At 40.8% G+C, this 19,863-nt stretch overlaps 1 protein-coding gene across 4 annotated transcripts in view; it reads left to right on the forward strand.

Moving 5' to 3' along the window:
* Positions 1-19,863, forward strand: part of CFAP46 (cilia and flagella associated protein 46) — an 81,394-nt gene that overhangs the window by 21,934 nt on the left and 39,597 nt on the right. For all 4 annotated transcript variants that reach the window (XM_079978393.1, XM_079978392.1, XM_079978394.1 and 1 more), the window contains 13 exons: positions 1,532-1,655; positions 2,367-2,494; positions 3,574-3,719; positions 5,649-5,788; positions 7,763-7,975; positions 9,396-9,612; positions 11,549-11,698; positions 12,582-12,689; positions 13,396-13,577; positions 16,442-16,573; positions 18,274-18,442; positions 18,832-18,910; positions 19,011-19,149. In XM_079978393.1, the coding sequence (XP_079834519.1) occupies positions 1,532-1,655; positions 2,367-2,494; positions 3,574-3,719; positions 5,649-5,788; positions 7,763-7,975; positions 9,396-9,612; positions 11,549-11,698; positions 12,582-12,689; positions 13,396-13,577; positions 16,442-16,573; positions 18,274-18,442; positions 18,832-18,910; positions 19,011-19,149 (1,927 nt within the window). The remainder of the gene's footprint in view (positions 1-1,531; positions 1,656-2,366; positions 2,495-3,573; positions 3,720-5,648; positions 5,789-7,762; positions 7,976-9,395; positions 9,613-11,548; positions 11,699-12,581; positions 12,690-13,395; positions 13,578-16,441; positions 16,574-18,273; positions 18,443-18,831; positions 18,911-19,010; positions 19,150-19,863) is intronic.

The following is a 19,863-nucleotide window of genomic DNA, read 5'->3' on the forward strand; positions in this document are numbered from 1 at the left end:
TCTGTCATGATTATGTCAAGGACGATAATGGGATGTTATTTATTGCCAACCTTGTTATATTTGTAGGAAAGCCTTATGTAGTATGCTTATAAAACCATGACTACTTTGTCATTACACTACTAAAATAATCCTTGTTTGACATATTGGTATTGCTGGAGTCATTTTATACCTGAGGGCTCAGTTCATTTTCCTGTTGTCTCTGTCAGTATAACTTCCTTTCTTTGTCAATTTTGGGGTGGGATTGTAACCCGTATTTTTTGCACCATAACACTCACTTTTTTCCTCCTAGAAAGTAAGGGGAAATGTCTGTGCGTGTTATGGAGCGAATGCCTACGGATGGCGGGGGGATCTGCTGCAGTCGTGAGCAGAGGATCCATGGTTCCCCTTCCTTCCCTCCTCCGTGGCTCGCTTTGAAACAGCAAAGTGGGAGAAGAGCTGCTGAGTGGGGAGGAGAGAGGGACAGAGAGCCTGCTTGCTTTAAAGGAGCAAAGCGGGAGAGGAGAGGAGCCACTTACACGGGTCACCCCAAATTCACCAGCAGATCACATAGCATGTCCATGGCTACAGCTTGCACCCAAAAAATCACGCACCCACTGTTGCCTGGGGCCTCAGTGGTGCAAAAATGTGGTTACAAAGCATGGATCCACATGGATCCTCAGGATTTTTGCATTGGGCTACCCCAAACTCACCGTCAGATCACATGTCTGTGGCCACAGCATGAACCACAAAAATCATACATCCACTGTTTCGTTTAGAATATTTTTTTTCTTGTTTTCCTCCTCTAAAAACTACGTGCGTGTTATGGTCAGGTGCGTGTTATAGAGCGAAAAATACGGTACTTCCCCTCCTCTTTTTCTATTTGTCTGCCTTTTGTTAGTTTAAAACCCAGGGTTTGTTTGATTTACCATATTTTTCGCTCTATAAGACGCACCAGACCATAAGACGCACCTAGTTTTTGGAGGAGGAAAACAAGAAAAAAAATATTCTGAATCTCAGAAGCCAGAACAACAAGAGGGATCGCTGCGCAGCGAAAGCAGCGATCCCTCTTGCTGTTCTGGCTTCTGGGATAGCTGAGCAGCCTGCATTTGCTCCATAAGACGCACACACATTTCCCCTTACTTTTTAGGAGGGAAAAAGTGAGTCTTATAGAGCAAAAAATACGGTAACACACTGCAGTGTCAGCTTCTATGGAAAAACAGTGTTAATGTTACATTAGCATACATTATGCGGCTAGGATGTGTTATAAAATGTTTCACCTCCAGGTTTATATTTCCTCAAGTCAACAGTAGCATGTGGAAGACTTGAAGATGCTTTAATATCTTTCATAGGAATCTTTATCTTTCGGCCATTGGGGTCATGTCTGAACTGGTTTGCTGTTGTTGAATTAGTCAGATAGCATTTATAGTATGTTTATCCTGCAGCTGTTCATTCAGTGGCTAAATCATCCTAGTATTCAGATTTTGAAATTACTGTGGTAGTAATATCATGAGTATAGTTCCAACCTGTCTGCATTTTTCTCCTTTTCTATTAGTTGCTTCAAGTAAAAGTAAGGGTCCAATTGGCTATCTCTGTGCAAAAGCAGAGCATCACTCCAGAAATGTGGAGAAAGCAGATGGGCATTTGAAGAGAATAGGACGCGAAAATGATAAAGAGAGGTAACAATGAGAAATCTTTTTGTTTGATTTTTTTTATTGTAAAGTCTTTGAATTGGGGACTGTGTCACTGCTTGCTACAGCCACCAGTCAATAATCAAATCAGGAAATGCTGTCTGTATCTGAATACACAGAACTCCTTCATTCTAATAAGGACAGACTATCCTGATTTGATCATTCTCATGCTTAATTCTCCCTTTGAAAACAGTAGTGCTTAGTTTGGGATGGATTGTGTTCAAATGTCATTGTGGCTAGGGGAACACTCTTCATCTTTTTTAGGACTAAGTTTCCGCATCCTATAAATGAGTATGTATTCCTGCATTTGTTTGTGCAGTCTTTTTTCCTAGGGCTTTAGTTGTTGTTGTTGAAAATTTATTTGGATCTTTTAATTCATGGGTAGGCAAACTAAGGCCCGGGGGCCGGATCTGGCCCAATCGCCTTCTCAATCCGGCCCGCGGACAGTCCGGGAATCAGAGTGTTTTTACATGAGTAGAATGGGTCCTTTTATTTAAAATGCATCTCTGGGTTATTTGTGGGGCCTGCCTGGTGCTTTTACATTAGTAGAATTAGTGCTTTTATTTAAAATGCATCTCTGGGTTATTTGTGGGGCATAGGAATTTGTTCATTTCCCCCCCAAAAAATATAGTCTGGCCCCCACAAGGTCTGAGCCCCCTGCTGAAAAAGTTTGCTGACCTCTTGTTTTCATTGGTGCAGAATCAGACTTTGGTCAGAAATCGCAAAAACAGCACGGAAACAATGTGTGTGGGATGTGTGTCGGGCTGCGTGTAGATTCTGCCTCTTGTATGATGACAATCAAGCGAAGGTGTCAAAACGCAAGAAGTGTAAGTCAGTGTATTATGCATAATATTTTATCAGGTGGCATCAAGAAAATGCAAATGTGGTTTTTTTCTTTTTTTAAGCAGAAACCTGTTTCTGACCTGTTCAAGTCCTCAAAGGGGCATTTGGGCAACCTAGAGGGGCATTTGGGCAAATCAATTCCCACATTTGATATAACAGTGAGCCAGAATGAGCAGAATGGCTCGCCTTTTTTGGCTCAAGGTCCAAATGTAGATAATCTGGAAAGGGAATTATCACCGTCTCTCTACTTATCAAATGGGCTTCTTCTACCCCAGAGCTGTGTCATTTTTAATTTAGTAATTAATTTTGCTGATGCTGTCAACATTAGTGGGATCTTGGGTGTCCGGGGGGGGGGCGGGATTGAGGGCCAGATCAGCCCCTGGAATTGGGATGTGTGTGTTAGTGGCATCGGCTACAGAAATTTAGATATGGATAACATTACTCTAGTGGTAAATAGATTTTGTGCTAGACTCTACCTGTAGACCTGCTGAAACCCACAGGGTCAGCCCTAGATCTACCAAATGTTCCTTGTCTCTCCCTCCCAACCAAAATAACCTCTTGGAAGTTCAGCTGCTCCCTTCACCTGCATGCTTTCTTTGGACCCTGCACCCTGAGCCGGAAGTATACCAGAATTTGTCGTTTCAGGTCATAGCAACCATATTGTAATCTGTATCTGTACTTAAATTGTACCCCCAACAGCTACAGAATGTAATGTAAGGATAGTGTATGTCTGCATGGTATTTCTAACAACCAAGAACTCAAAGGAAATTTAGATTGCATGGTTAATGGGGGGAAACAAATTTAAAACTGGAAAGGAGGGTCTTAAATTGTACCCCCAACTTAAATTGTACCCCCAACAGCTACAGAATGTAATGTAAGGATAGTGTATGTCTGCATGGTATTTCTAACAACCAAGAACTCAAAGGAAATTTAGATTGCATGGTTAATGGGGGGAAACAAATTTAAAACTGGAAAGGAGGGTCTTATCATTTTAAAAGTTTACGTAAACACATGCCTGCATACAAAAGTTGTTAAAATAATGCACATTATTTCTTTTTCCTAGTATTCAAGAAAAAAGCAAGTATTATTATGGCAGATGAGGAACAGGAAGCAAGTGTGCAAAGAGAATTACCTTCACCCACCAAATGCTTCTCTTTAGAAAGAGATTTATTAAGAACTTTAGCAGAAGTAAGATTCATTAATGCAGAGGTTAGTAAATTGTACAGCGATCAAAATAATTATCTCTTTCTTTCTGCCCTTGGTTTCATATATGCAATGCTAATAAGGCAGTGATATCCACTTATGCAAGCTAGCTACTGATGGCTGCTTATTTACAAGAGAAAGGGCCATAAAAATGTTGTCTAATGCAAGTGCTTATGCTGTTTATCTCTTATATGAGTAGAGCTCTGAAATCCACACACTATTTAATTGGGTTTCTTGCACTTAAACTGTCACAGGGTTTCTTCTCATCATTACTCCCGCCTTCTCTGGAAACATGGAATGTCAGAATATGTATTTTGGTATGCTTAATGCAGGCTCAGCGATATTAATAATTTTTAGTGGGAATATTGGCTCCTCCACTAGTCTTCTGATGAGTATTGGTATACTGAAAGATTCTTTTTCAACTTTATGTAAGCCATACCAATAGTATTATCATTGATTTGACCGTGAAAAAGAAATGCCTTTATTTATATCTTTTGTTTCATTTGTTTCAAAAGATTTATATTCTACTTATTTGTAATAAAACATCAAAGTGGTTTACAAAAAGAATAGCACAAAACAATTATCAGTAAAAAAACAACAACGCATACCACACTGTTAAAAGCAGCTATTTAAAACATTTTAAAATAATTAAATTAATGATAAGGTAAAAACTAGATTAAAACTTATGTCAACAATCTACATGTCTGGATGGGCTTGCCAACACAAAAATGCTTTTAGCAGACACCTTAAAGAATACAAGGAAGGCACCTGCATGATGTCAATCGGCAAGGGTTTCCAAAGTGTGGGTGCTACCACACTAAAAGATCCAGAGGATGGAATTTCTCTAAAAGTACAGGATTAAAAGGATGCTACAGCTACTAAATATTGTTCTTCAGAGTTTGATAATTTACCTTGTGGGATGCCGGGCCAATGGTGTGGGTTTATTCTCATCACATGATCGCAGGCAGGGGCGAAGAATTGTGGGAGGAAGGCACGCTCCCCTCAGTTTTTTCCTCCCGCATGACACAGCAGTACATTTCTCCCAGCTCTCCTCCTCAGTTAAGCTTTGTCTTTTTCCCCAGTGTGATGGATTATTGAAAGACGGATTGCTTGAGCTGACAAAACATGTAGAGAAACCTGCATATTAGTGTTTGGCTGGCATGCCCCCTTTCTTCCCTCTCCTGTAAGGAGAACAGCTGTAACTCAGGGGTAAAGCATCTACTTTGCCCAGGTTCAATCCCCTGAAAACGTGGAGCATAGGTGGCAACTCCCTGGGTGCCCGAGCACCCACAAAATTCCCCATGAAGGGGCCTGGCACCCACATATTTCGGTGCCAGGGCCATGCACACTGCATGGCACCCACAGCCCTGAGCATCCATGGTCACAGGGCCAAGCTGGCACTCCCACCCTGGAGAGCTTCTGCTGGTCAGTGAAGACAATACTGAGCTAGATGGACCAGACACCTTTGCCCTCCAAGCCACAGCTACTTATGTTTTAGGTAAAGGTACCCCTGACCATTAGATCCAGTCGTGACCGACTCTGGGGTTGTAGTGCTCATCTCGCTTTACTGGCCGAGGGAGCCGGCATACAGCTTCCGGGTCATGTGGCCAGCATGACTAAGCCGCTTCTGGCAAACCAGAGCAGCGCACGGAAACACTGTTTACCTTCCTGCCGGAACGGTACCTATTTATCTACTTGCCCTTTGGCGTGCTTTCGAACTGCTAGGTTGGCAGGAGCAGGGACCGAGCGATGGGAGCTCACCCCATTGTGGGGATTCGAACCGCCAACCTTCTGATCGGCAAGTCCTAGGCTCTGTGGTTTAACCCACAGCGCCACCCGTGTCCCCACTTATGTTTTAGAAGATGTATAATTTTGATGCCGCATATGCCATCAATGCCTTGTTTTCTGTTTTTCCTCTTGTGCCTCCTCTTTTAGGCTACTATTCAGTTATTAAGAACGGAAGGTGTCCAGCTGAATGATCCTGCCGTTGTCCCTGTAGATACGAGTTTGCACTCTGCAGGACATGCTATGCACAAAGCACAAACTGGGCATGAATCAGAATGGAAGACATACAGGTGGTTTGATCTGAAGAACCTGCTTTTCTCATGCTCTCACTGCAATTAACCCTTAGAGCAGTTACATATGTATACTAATTTTTGAATTGTGAATGTGATCTTTAAGTGAATCTTAAGTGCTCATCTTTTAAATTTTTGTGTGGTTGTCTAAACTCTGAATATTGAATTTGAATATTGGCCTCTAATGACATGTCTGTGTAGTCATTTTTCCACACCTGCATTTTTCACAGTAATTAATATTGGCAAGAATATACTTTGAGGGTAGCACATCTCTTAGCTTATTGTTGACACCCAAATCTGTCCAGTAAAAGTTGACTCTCCAGTAGATTTATCACAATTATATTAATAAGTACATCTATTAATCCCAGGGTTGTGGGTTCGAGTCCCATGTTGGGCAAAAAAACTCTGCATTGCAGGGCTTTGGACTTGATGACCCTCCTGGTCCCTTCCAACTCTACAATTCTATGATTCTATGAAACATAGCCATACTTGGAAATTTGCACTTCTCCAATTTTTGCGATGGATTTGTCCAGCCAAGTAATGTGTACAAAAATGCATATTGCATGCCCAGCCACAGAGTCCCCCTCCCCACAGAGCTAACTACTAACTACTAGGGTATATGAATAAATGGACACCACAACTGTCTGGGATTAAAAAATATTAGGCAATCGGGGTCAGGTGGTTTTATATACAGTGCCAAATAAATACTTGAAACAGAGACCCTTGAAACAAATCTCTCATGTTTAATTAAAAAAAGAGGCAAAGGCTTCAGTCCAACTTGGAAGCAAGAAGACATAAATTTGTTAAATAAGCATGACATACGATGCATGGGGCATGACAATATGAACTGCTGCTACTGGAAATGCTGCTTGAAGCTACATGGCTGCATATTTCAGCTTTCCAGAAAAGCAAGGCAGAGTGGTTCACTGATCTTTCATGTCCTGGAGGGACCCTGTCACTGTAGATAAGTTAGACAGAATCCTGCAGCTGAAAAGCAGCAGGCCCACATTAAAATAATTAGAAATCTGTACGCAGTTTAAGAAAGCATTGCACCAAAGAAGTATCTAGTGGGAAATTATTCATCCTTAATTATTTTCATCTGCATTCCCTTTGACAATGGTTGTTCCGTCGTTTTATTTCTCCTGCCAGCATACATACCTTGCTGCCTCATGGTTGTACTATCAAACTGTAAAAGCTAATACTTCATGAAACTTGGGGCTCCAAAATTTTCAGACCGAATGCACAACTCCTCCTGGTCAGAATGCTTGGTAGAAACAAATGCAAAGGGACTATGGTCAAATATCTATTTTACTGCACATTAACTTGGGCCAGTTTAGACCAGACTTTCCTAGAAGATGTAAAGTTTAGGATGGGGGAATATGGTTTGATCAAGTTCTCATCTCTTCCCATTTTTGTAAAAGGCCAATGGGACTCGGCTTTGATAATCGCATCCTTGCCCCAATCTTGTTTCCTATTGAAAATCCACCAAGACTACTCTTTGCTCATTAGAGAAAACCTTTCTCATGTGGGGCAGAAGATAACTTCAGTTGTGGGTTGTGTGGATGGAGTGGACTTTTAGAAAGCTAAGGCAGCGCAGCGGCTAGCAATGTGGAGATCAGAATCTGGGAAAACCATAAGTTTCCACAACTCTGCCTTTTCAATCCTTGGGAAGTCAGAATACTCTTTGTATTTCTATATGAAGGTTGTGTTGGCGATTGTGCATGTATATATGAATATGTACATTTAAGAGGCATGAGTGTATTGATGACCCTGGGTTACTTTGGTCTTAGTAAAACAGAAAAACAAAAAGAAGGTCTGAGGATTGAACTATAGATATTTTAATGGTAGCATTTGGAAATAATAGTGTTTGAGAGACTTGAGGGCTGGTACTCCTTAGTGTATGCATTTTGCTGCTTTATTTTATTCTAAGCAATGAGAGCAATAAAAAATCCTTGCTTATTCTTAATTTCATAGCTCCTGGATTGACCGCTTGTCTCAGTATGCTATGGAAAACTTTCTACGGGCTGCCAAAATTGGAGAAGAGTTAAATGAAGCATGGATTGTACATAACACTGTAGTGTATGTCTTAAATCACAATAAACACCTTATTGCTGCAAAAAGACAAAGAGAACTTGTGGAATCCCTGCATACTCTTTTCAGTGCAGTTAGGAATATCGGACATTTTGGGTAAGTTCTAAAAGTTTGATGGGATGTTTTGTGTAGAATTATTTTACTAATGCCATAACTTTTATTTTTACCATGCTGTGCCTCAGCATTACTAAAATACATTGGTTTGGAAGGATTTTATTGTGGTAATTAGTAGCATGTTTCAGCTGATTTTCATACTTTATATGCTTTATCTAACCAAATCTCATCCATCTGAAATAGTGACTAAACACAGTTTTTATAAGTGACAGCAGAGCGGCCAATAGCAATGAAACTGTGCTGTGCATAGTCAAAAGGAAAATGTGTGCATGCACCATTACCTTAATTCTGAATAGCTTGGCATTTAGACAGATTCTGTTAGGTGCATTCAGATTTAATGCACAGGGTTTATTGTAAATAGTTAACAATTAATATCAACCTGGTTTGAGTTTTTAAAAGTTTTTGTTGTTTTATTTTTTTAAAAGAAGACAGGCTATGAGACATGGCTTGCAGGCCAGCTGAATTACAAATATAACTAGTATGTAAGCTATTATGAACAATTTACTGGTTTACAATTGTATTTCATTTTTTTCCTGTTGAAAAAAAACTGGATGATGTTTTGTAACCAGTTCTGACTATTGGCATCCCTACTACATGTTAGTCAAGAGGGGACAATGCAGTTCTGCCAGCAGGGATCATGCAAAGGTGTTGAATGTATGCTGTAGGCGTTCTACCCTGGCAGCCACCACGGTTTGCAAAATCCATTTTCCAGGCCACTGTCATCTTACAGCTTGTGGCAGCCATAGATATAGACCCCATGTAGAGGCAATGATTCTTACAACTGACACTTCCACATGGTCCCTGCTGAGTTGTGAAAGTGGTACACTCTCCCTCACATGGAGCTGCTGACAGTACAAAAAAAAGGTATTTCTTAGGAGGCGGTGCAGTCCTACATTCCAGGACTTGCACATATTTCACCCACAATAGAAACAGTCTATTCCCCTTTTATTATGTCAGGACAGGAATATATTGTCAGTGCTATTATCATACTGTACATAATCCTACACTTTTCAAGCATTATTTGGAAAGGAGACCGGATGAGAGAGGCCCTCGGTCATACAACAACTAGCTAAAAGGAGATTGTTACAAACACTCTGTTATCACTCAGACATGGCAAGAAGTTGAATGGAGGACTTGTGAGTTTTAATTCTGATCCCAAGAAGATTGGGACGTATGAGAATTTCCCCCCATTTTGGTCACTGAGCTTATATTTCTTACTTAAATGTTAGCATATTTGTATATTCTTACCATAATTTTCAGGTATGTTCTACAGAGCATATGCATTTTAATCTTCGCATATATTTTTATTTATTTATGTAGGTGGCAAAAAGTGCTTCCATATTCTGTTTGTAACGATATCTTTGTGGGTGGTTTTCTGTCCTTCGTTTTGTTTCTTGTTCAGGAATACTACTATTTTGGTGACATTATGTAACGCTCTGGCTCGGGGGCTAATTCTTCCTTGGATCCCAAGGCCTATTTCCAAACCTGATGAAAAGAAAGTTCCAGAAGAAGGGCCCACCAAACGTAGAAAGACTGCTCCAAAAGTACCAACGTTATCTTCCGCGCCAGTGTTGTCTGTGGATTCAGCTGGGATCCATGATATTAAAGCAGCCATAGAGGTGCATCTTTTTTTCATCCCATTTGTCTTCTGTATGGAGGACAGGCTGTGTAGAGCTGGTCTGGCCAGCTTGTTAAGCCTGGGCGAGAAGGTGCTGTTTGTTTTGCTCCCAGTTGTCCAGGGCCTTGGGTGTAAAAGACTGTTAGAGGATATTTATTCATATTATGAGCATGGAAAGCTGCATGAGAAAGTTAGATCATTAGTCCATCTAGTTGAGTATGACCTAAACCATGGGTGGGTAGCCTCAGGCCTGGGATCTGAATTTGGCCCCCCAAGCCTCTCTGTCTGTCCCTTGGGACACTCTGCACTCTCACTGGCTCTGCTCTGTGCCCCCTTCCAACTCCTTTTTTTCCTTTCTGAAATGTATCCTTGAACTGGCATAATGCTTCTTCTTTAACTGCATGGAGGATTGGTGCTTGAAACAGCAATGGGTTGATGTGGGTCAACAAATTGAAACTGAATCCCAAAGAGACAATGGCATTATGTGCTCCAAGTTCTTGAGTCCAGGAGATGGGAAGACAGCTTGTTTTGCATGGAGTTGCACTCTACTTGAAAAAGCAGGTTTGCAGCTTCAGGATCCAACACGGTCACTTGAAGCTCAGGGATCCTTGGTGGCTAAGAGTGCCTATTTGTTGGGAGCTGCCCAGAGGGGCTGGGTGTAAATAATAAATTATGTTGTTGTTGTTGTTGTTGTTGTTGTTGTTGTTGTTACAGTGGAACCTCAGTTTTTGAGCGTCTCGGAACCCAAACACCAAAAACCCGGAAGTGAATGCTTCCATTTTCGAACGTGCCTCGGAAGTCAAACGGCTTCCAAGGTGCATTTCTCCCTTTTTTCCATTGAAATGGCCAACTGCCCATTGCGCCTCAGTTGTCAAACGTTTCGGAAGTCGAACGGTCTTCCAGAATGGATTACATTCAACAACTGTGGTTCCACTGTATTTCCAGCTCCGACTGGCTTGTCTGCTATGGCCCCCTTTGGGCCATAGCACTCTGTGCTCTGGTAACTTCCAGATTAGAATACTGCAATGTGCTCTATGTGGGCTGCCCTTGAAGATGACTTGGAAATTTCAGCTTGTCCAAGATTGCTTGCTGGCGTTGCCTCTAGAACTCACATGAATGCTTATTGTACTGCCAGTTTGTTTCTGGGTGCAATTCAAGGTGCTCACACTAGGGTTTAAAGAATAATGGTGAGCTAGACAATGTCAGAAGCCCTTGAAACAAGTACAGCTACTACTGTCTACTCTGTCCCTTTATAGCAACAAGGCAGAGGGGAAGGAGGAGAGGAAAAGAGGCACAATTTTCAGCTGTCTGCTTGCTGCTACCATTCCACCACCAAGGGAAGGGGAGGGAAATAGAGGGTGTGTTCTGGGGGTTGGTAGATTTGGAGAATGAGTAAAGTGTTGGAGATTTGTGGTGGGAACACCTGAGCTTGGTCTGGGAATTTTGGGGAGGTTTCCTGATTTATCCTTCCCACTTCCCTTCCCCAAGAAAACCCCCAAGTCATTCCAAGGTGTCCCTTGAAAGCTCTGCCATCTCTAATAAGAAAATATTATTTTAGCCTTAACGGCAGGCCCTTTAGCATATTTAACTCAACAGTGGTATGATCAATTCATAATTATGCATTGATTTTGATTTTTTATGTGCCTTGTCTCAAAGATCAAGGAACAATATTATGCTCTTTTTGTATATGTGGTTCTATTTTGTGTGTTTTATGTATGCCACCTTGACAACTTATAAAAGAGTGTATAGAAATATTATAAATAAATAAATAAATAAATAAATAAGCCAAGATTATTAATCTCACCATTGATTTTTTGGGAGAAAATATACCAAGTGTAGTAATCTCAGTTCAACAACTGGATAAAACGGAATATTTGTTAATTGTGTGCATGCATTAACTTTTTCTTCTTCCACATTTTCAAAATATTCTTCTTTAGGTTTGTGAATTTGCTATGCATTTGCCAAATGGGAGTGTACCTGATGAGCCGGTGCCTGCTGCTATGCGTCAACAGGTCATTGCTACTTGGGTGAAAGCCAAACAGCTAGTTCAGCATCAGATTGGGAAGTGGCTTGGAGTCGATGACGAGGTAGCAAGCCTAATTGTTTGGAAAAATAAAGTCCACTGTTGGGCACTTCTATATAAATACTTTGTTTCAGGGACGGAATACAGTGGTACCTCGGGTTACAGACGCTTCAGGTTACAGGCGCTTCAGGTTACAGACTCCGCTAACCCAGAAATAGTACCTTGGGTTAAGAACTTTGCTTCAGGATGAGAACAGAAATTGCGCGGCGGCAGCGGGAGGCCCCATTAACTAAAGTGGTACCTCAGGTTAAGAACAGTTTCAGGTTAAGAACGGATCTGGAGAACGAATTAAGTTCTTAACCCGAGGTACCACTGTAAAACGTTTTAAGTTTTTTTAAAGCACAATATACAGTGTGACACTAGATGGCCCCATTAGCTACAGTGGTACCTCAGGTTAAGAACAGTTTCAGGTTAAGAACAGACCTGGAGAATGAATTAAGTTCTTAACCCGAGGTTCCACTGTAGAGTCGTTACTGCAAAGAGAGCTCATTCCCTCCTTTCCCGTTCTCATACAGGAAAGCAGGCAGTTAACCAGAAACACTTCTGCTTGTGGAAGTCAGAGCACCCTGTTTTTGCAGGTCTGCCCCCTTCTGCTGCAATCCTCTAAACTGCATCCCATTCTGTCCCAGCAAATCCTCAACTTTCAGCAGCAGCTTGTCAGGAGGGGCAGGCAACTTAAGTAGATTGAGGGAACAAATCAGGTGCCCTCACTCGCCCAAGCAGCCATTCTTTACATTAAAGAAAAACCACCATTAGATACAACCCAAAGTCATTATAGAGTTATCCATGTGGATTAGTAAGTAGCGTAAAGTATCGGTCCTTAACTATTCAATAATATGCCTTGTTTTCTGCAAACACCCTGAATATTGATGTCTCTTTCTATTCAGGGTAATGAAGAGGGGTTCAATCCCATGGCAAAAGTTTTTATTGGTTTGGAAATGTACTCATGCAATGGTTTGGGTCTCATGGAGTTTTCGCTTCCAAACCTCTCTCATGTACGTATGTTGTTCTTTTGACTGTATGTGTGCAATTACAGCTAGTAGCTTGCTTTAAGTGAGGCAAACGATGGCAAGCCGAGCCGAGCCAAACCAAACCATGGTTTAGCTCACTCACATGAACACAGCTGCAAACGCCATTTCTTCTCTGGGAGCTCACGTAATTGTGTGTTCCTGCCAAGTCACCTTTCGGCTTACATGCAAGCCAACTCAACCTATAAATGTCCTGGACTAGCTCTGGCCAGGGCTGCTACCCCTTTGCTAATGTTCTCATTAAGAGGAGATTCAATTATTCTCTTTCTTCTGCCCAAGTGATCCAAAGTGTATGATTCTACCTGCATTCTGAGCCTCTTGAGAAACACTATGAAGGCTTTGTACTCTAAAAAAACAGGCACTGAGAACATGGTTGCCTTTAGGATTTCAATTCCAATGCAAAGGAGATAGGTTTCTTTGAATTGTTCAAAGAATTTTCCTTAATTTTATTTGCTCGTGTATTATATCCCACTTCTACATAGCACTCTCAGTAGTTTGCCATCTCTGTTTCTAAATAGATCCATACTTGCGCAGCACTGCAGCATCAGGTGCCCCCAGACCATTCTGTACAACAGTGTGGAACATCTCATTCTGTGAAATATCTTAGACTGAAAATATTAGATGTTAGCATTGTGGACACAGGAAAATATTATTATCTGACTATCATTTGCAGTTGGTGAAAATGGCATTGGAGTGCAGTTGGTCAGACTCACTCGTGGAACTTCAGACAATGACCAGACTTGCACATTTTGCACATACCATCCATGATCATGAAATGGTTATGACTTGCTCTCAGAAGGCTTTGGAATTAGATGATAAAGCAGCATACAACACGGATGCAAAGAAAAAGGCAATGTAAGTAGATGCATGACTTACAAATCTCGACTCCTAAGAAACATTGGGTGGTATTCAGCTAAGTTTTATCCAGAGTAGACCTGTTAAAATTAATGGACCTAATTTCATCATGTTCATTAATTTCAGTGGATCCATTCTGAGTAAAACTTAATTGAATACCACCCCATTAATTATATTTAAATATGGGGTGGAATTCAACATTGTATTGTTACAATTCTTCCATCTGTGCATGTTTATTAGCTAACCAGGAAGAGTGATCTCCCCATCTCTCCCCCTATGCCCTGTTCTGGGGGTTCTCCCAATCCTAAGCCCCATTGTGCAGGGTTTTCACTGGTGCAGAACCTGGTGCAGATGTAACAGAGCTGATCTCTTAACAGCAGTGAAAATATTTGGAACAGCACAGACCCTTCCAAGAGGGATTTCCCCATTCCATCTTTGCCTCGGTTAAGTAATATTTTGACACCATTAACTGTTAGTTAAAGCTACAAGGTTCCAAGTTCTCTTAACTAGGCTTTGAAGTTGGTATAAGATGCTTGTTAAATTTAACCACATTGTTTGTGGTGGGATGATTGAAATTACTCTGGGGAAGAGGCCATGCAATCCTGCATCCCATTACCTCTGTTAAGATATTTCCCGTTACATTTGTATGGGCCCTTGGGTGGTCATTCTCTTGCTCTTCAGTCTCTGCAGTATTGACTGTTGAATAGTGGTTTTGTGGATGAATTTATTTTATCTGCATCTTTCTCTTGAACTATATAGCTGTATATGAAATATTTTGTTCTCAAGCATTCCTTAGTTTGTGACATACTCTGTAGGGTTTTCCATTCCATTCCCATATCTAATGAATGGAAATAGCATCCCATCTTTTATCAGTGTCTTTTAGCCAACTTTAACCCGAGAGTTTTCATGCTGTTGATAAATACAGTTCATTATGAATATTAGAACTGAAAGATAAATACGGCATAGCAGGGGTTGGGAAAATGCTTTTACATTTTCCTTCTGAATGTGTACAATAGAACTCTGCTGACCTCTAATGGATATAATAATTATTGCATTATACTATTTGCCCTAGGTTGTATCTGTCTATGTTCAGGATAGTCATAAGGGTAAAAGTAAATAGGGCCAAACTAAACATGGTATACAGTTGCATGTAACATTGACCCTTTTTTAAAATAAATATATAAAAAGAGAGAATCAACCACAGGAGGATGGAGTCTTAAGCAGAAAACCAGGAGGTAGAGAAGAAGTGCTTCTTCTTTCTCCTTGGCCCATTTTTATGCTGAATCCTCCCAGTTTCCAATATCGGCAATTTGTACATGAATAATTTGTATATCCCAGCTGTCCAGATTATTTCTTGTAAATGATGTTTAGCATTTCAGCTTGATATGAGAAGCCTTCCCAAACTCCTATTCATTTTCATTCAGGTTTAACAGCATAGGTTGTTTTGAACTGCATATTATCCAAATGCCTTTTGCATGTCCTCTAGACTGTTTCAGTTTATCAGATTTGTTGTGGTATTTCTTTCTCTCAAAAATGGTACCCAAGGTGGTTTTCAACATTGAGACAATATCATGTAACATTATATTGTAACATTATATAGTAATGATACTATAAAAATACTGAAGAAGAGCTAAAACGGCCTCAGAACTGTGTGGAGGCATAACATTTTGTGTGGAGACTTTGATGTTAAAGGTGCAATCCCCCTCTTCGCAATGGATTTCCTTTAAATAAATCTTGCTCCAAACGCCATTGCTGTAGCAAGAGCCAATCTCTCAAGTTGTAGAGTACATCCTGGAAACGAAAACATTCATACCAGGACAAAGAGCCTGCCGAGCCTACATCGGCTGGCACTCAAGCTGGTACTATGGGCTTTTGCAGATGGTGCACAGAATGGCCATGTGCTGTTTCTGCCAAGGAAACAACCATGGACATTTATGCAAATGGACAGGAAATTTCCCTGTGAACTCAGATGCTTCAGATTTTGCCACAAGCAGAATACGATTGGCCAGATCACTGGTCATCCTGGATAAAATGAATACATTGGATTTGTATCAGGTTTCAGAACAATTCGTGAATGAAAGGATAAGCTTTGTTATCAAAATCTCTTGAGCTATTCAGACATCAGAACAAGGATCATGCAGATATTACTAAACTAACAAGTTACTGACACTGTGCAGCAGGCATGGCATGCCTCTCTCCTCTCTCTCCTACTCAGAATGCCCCCTAACCTACTACCTGGGGCACGTCCCCCCTCTCACCCACCTTAATCCATGCCTCAGAACCGAAACTCCCAATCAGCGCTTTTCAACTGTAGTCTTTTATCTCTCTTTTCCCAAAAAGAAGCAGATAAGGCAGACAAGATAGAATGAATAATAATAATAATAAATTGTCCAGTAGCACTAAGTTTGTTCTGGGTATAAGCTTTCGTGTGCATGCACACTTCTTCAGACACAAAAGCTTAAACCTAGAACAAACTTAGTTGGTCTCTAAGGTGCTACTGGACAAAAAAAATATTTTTGTTTATTTTGATTGCGTCAGACCAACACAGCTACCTACCTGAAGGTAGAATGAGTTCCAGGTTTTTATTTACTTAGGTGGTATATGAGGTGGCTGTTGTTGTTTTTCTTCCAATTTTAGCTTTCTGTTTAGCTTTTCTGTGTTGGAACAATATCTAGTGTTTATACAAGTGAAGTGTGAACTTGTATCAAGTTCAAACAATCTGATTTTCAGAGCGTTCCACAGGTAGATGCTGCCCACCAAGGGACACGAACATCCTTGTGCTGGCAGATGGTTTTAAAGCCTAGTTTTTGACCTATATTGTACGGTAATGTTAACTCCAGTTGGCAATGGCTTGTTTTTTACAGGAGCGATTATGCGGAGAGACAGGGAATGCTAAGCATTGCTTCTTGTACACAAGGGAAGAGTATGATGGAAAATTTGGCTGGGAAGAAACATATGCGTTTGGCGGCATCAAAACTCTTTGTTGAAAGTGCAAGGTATGTTGCACGTTTTGGACTATATTAAGTTTCCTTTCCTTTAAAATAACAAGTGTATATACCCCATACATATGCAAAGCCCATGCAATGAAGAGTATTGACAAAATCAGAATTTTTACCCACGCAGAACATTCATATTCTCCTTACAGCATAGAGTTATAGAATTGTAGATTTGGAAGAGACCATGAAGGTTATCTAGTGCAGGAATCTTTCGCCCAACATGGGGCTCGAAACCCTGAAATTAAGAATCTCATGCTCTGCCAACTGAGCTATCTTAGTATGCTATTGATTTCTTCAAACATCATGGTACCCAACTATGGCTTACTGGGTCGAGGGTGACCAACAGGAAATACACATGTATAAGGCCCCAAGACCCTTCACTTTCATTTTTTCAAAAAAGTAAAACAGTGAAATATGGAGCCACTGTTCTAAGGCTGCAGATGTCGAGGCGCTAAGGATGCTGCATCACTGTTGCTAAACAACCAGGGATAGGAATGTTGCCCACCCTCACCTGGGACTTGGAAAGGGGCCGTGTCTCCCAGAGATCTAGCAGACATTTTTTTTAAAGTTCTCAGCAGTATGGCTTACGCATTATAGAATAATTTTAGCGGACGCTTGAAGTTACTAATTATTGTGGCACATGTTTTTTCAGTTCTTTTGACGAGTTGCTGCATGAGCAATAGATATATTTGCACTTTCCATTTTTGTGGGAGAGGGAAAGCAGCCATGGCTTCTCCCACTTGTTTGCTCTCTGGGCATGGCATCAAAGCATCTCACATTGCAACTTCCACACCCTGTGAAATTATTATATACTCTGATGTATTTAAATTGGCATCTCATAATGGGAAATATGAAAGTAGCTTGAAGCTGGTTAAGGGTTAAATAGCTCCATTATTTGGATTTCAGTCTTAATGGAGCATTAGAAAAAATGTCATTTATGGAAATAACATCACCTTTATAGATAAATGGCTCTAATCTGTACCTCTGAAGTTAAAAATACTATGGACAGATGGTCTGAATAATAAAATTTATGTAAGGAAGTATCAGTGCAACATTTCCATTTTGATGAAAAGACTGCATTTGGAAAAACAAAATACCAATTGGCAATAAGAAACATCTATAAAGTACTGTTAGGTTCTGTTAAGCAACACACCTCTGTTTAAAATTTAATGATAAACTGGATGCAATATTTAGGTCATCTAGTAAGTTCTGACATTTGGGAAAACATCTGGATATGTTGCATTATTTTTTCACCTTGTGCTAACCTGAGGGAAAACTGCTATGAAGTGATGAGCAGATGGTATATAATTCCTCAAAAATTATAATCATGGAGGATCCTCTCTATTGCAAATGTAACTGTGGTTTGTTTTTTTTAAAGTGTGGCAGTGGGAAATTATTTTCAACAAAACCACAGGAATCCGTTAAATAACTTAGAGTTCCATTCACAATTACACCATTTTTTTCTTTACAATGTGCAAAGATATGCTTATCCATATATTTTTGAGTGGGAACAGATGCACATTTTCCATAGACTTTTTTTCATTTACAGAAAACATACCCCTCTTGTTATGGAGTGAATCCCTAAATGTGATATCTTATCTTTACAAAAGGATACTGGGCTTGCTGCACTGTAATTGAATCAAATTTTGACTACATTTTGCAGCAGCCACCTGACTGTATTGTGTTTTCCACCTTCCTAGGTATGCAGGAGAAGCTGGGGATCTTGCTCTTGCTATGATAGCAGCTAGACACTTCTGGAATGGCTGCTTACCCTTCATTGGTTCCTCAGCGGATAGACAGCAGCTCAAGAAGCCCACTGAAATCATTATCAAGAGCATCAATAAAGCATCAGAAGCCAAAAATAAGCAGGTAATAAATAGCAGTACCTTCTATATCTAATACCTTTTATGGGAATGTTTTGCCTTCAGACAATTCAAAACGGAACGAGCAACTTAAAACTAAATCAGGGCTAGTTCACTCATATTGTTATGTGACATTTGCCAAGAGGGCCTGAATTTGCTGGTTGGGTCTTTAAAATAACTAACTAATCAACAGCCCTTCACTTCCCCATTCTCTTGGCTCCTTAGCCCACGAACCGCCAAATCTCTCTTACATGTCCACAGTTTACTGCCATTGAAGGCACACCTTATTCGAGCTGTTTTGCCAGCCAAATAGACCTTCCTTCAGAGAAGTTTGCTTTGTCAAAACTGTATTAAAATGTTCATGAACACTCCCCCCACCCCTACTCCATTATTTAGGAAATGGAGCATATGTTACACTTGCATCAGTGGCCTACAACAGACTTTCAAAGCAGTAGCTTCTCAGATGGGCATTCAGGTAAGTTCTCATCTTTTGATCATGAAGTTTGCTTGGTTTTTGTGAGGTGGCTGTATTGGCTTTGCAATATCTAAAATATTGCTTTTAATCTGTTTCAAAGGTGCTGATGAGGATTTGACCTTAAGGACGTTCTTATATATATTACTGTTCCAAGTACATGCTGATAAACATGACTGGGAGGCAGGCCTCAAAGTCTTAGATGAAGCTAATCAGATGCTCCCTCGGACTAAGCACAGACTGTAAGCTGTTTGGATTGTTCTTAGGATGTGTTGGGGGTTGCTGGTGCTTGCTGTTGTTTCACAATCTAGAAATAGAGCTGATCCAAAAGATGGAGAGGGAGTGTGGAACTCTAGGAGGAAGTGTGGAAGAGGGATAGAACTTTAATGGGAGAAGGAGAGTAGGTTGAAAGTGAAACACACCCAAAGGAGTTCTGCAGAGGTTCTGCTGGTGTGTGTTGCACCTTGCTAACCACTGAACCACCCCACCACCCTTCCTCTGGCAAGCAACAGTAGCACGCATTCCAGGAGGCTAATGTTGCACTCTGCCCTGCTCAGTGAATCGCTTCTGGTAGTATTTGCATAGTACAGGATGGTCTCAGGGCCCCCTCCCTTTCAAACTTTAAAGGTGAAGCTGCACTGTTTGGCTGAGCACCCAGTAGCAGCACAGCTGCCCCACATTTTGTGCTTTTTCTCTCGTGCTTGTGAGATGACAACAGGCGGGAGTTGAACTTCCCAAGCAGTTGAAGGCAAAAATCACTGTTCAGATTTGAAGAAGCTACTGGGGTTCTGTTGTATACTGAGAAACCTCTTTTGGCATTAAGCGGTGTGTAAACTAATTAATAATGGTGATGATTAGAATTAAGTGTTGATTATCAAGTCTCAAGAAGTAAACGCCGTGGGAGGAATTAAACGTGCTATGTTGAACATTCATCAGCTCAAGCGTTTCGGCTTGCT

This window comes from Podarcis cretensis (genome assembly GCF_951804945.1).
Source record: "Podarcis cretensis genome assembly, chromosome: 5".
In the NCBI taxonomy this organism is placed as follows: Eukaryota; Metazoa; Chordata; class Lepidosauria; order Squamata; family Lacertidae; genus Podarcis; species Podarcis cretensis.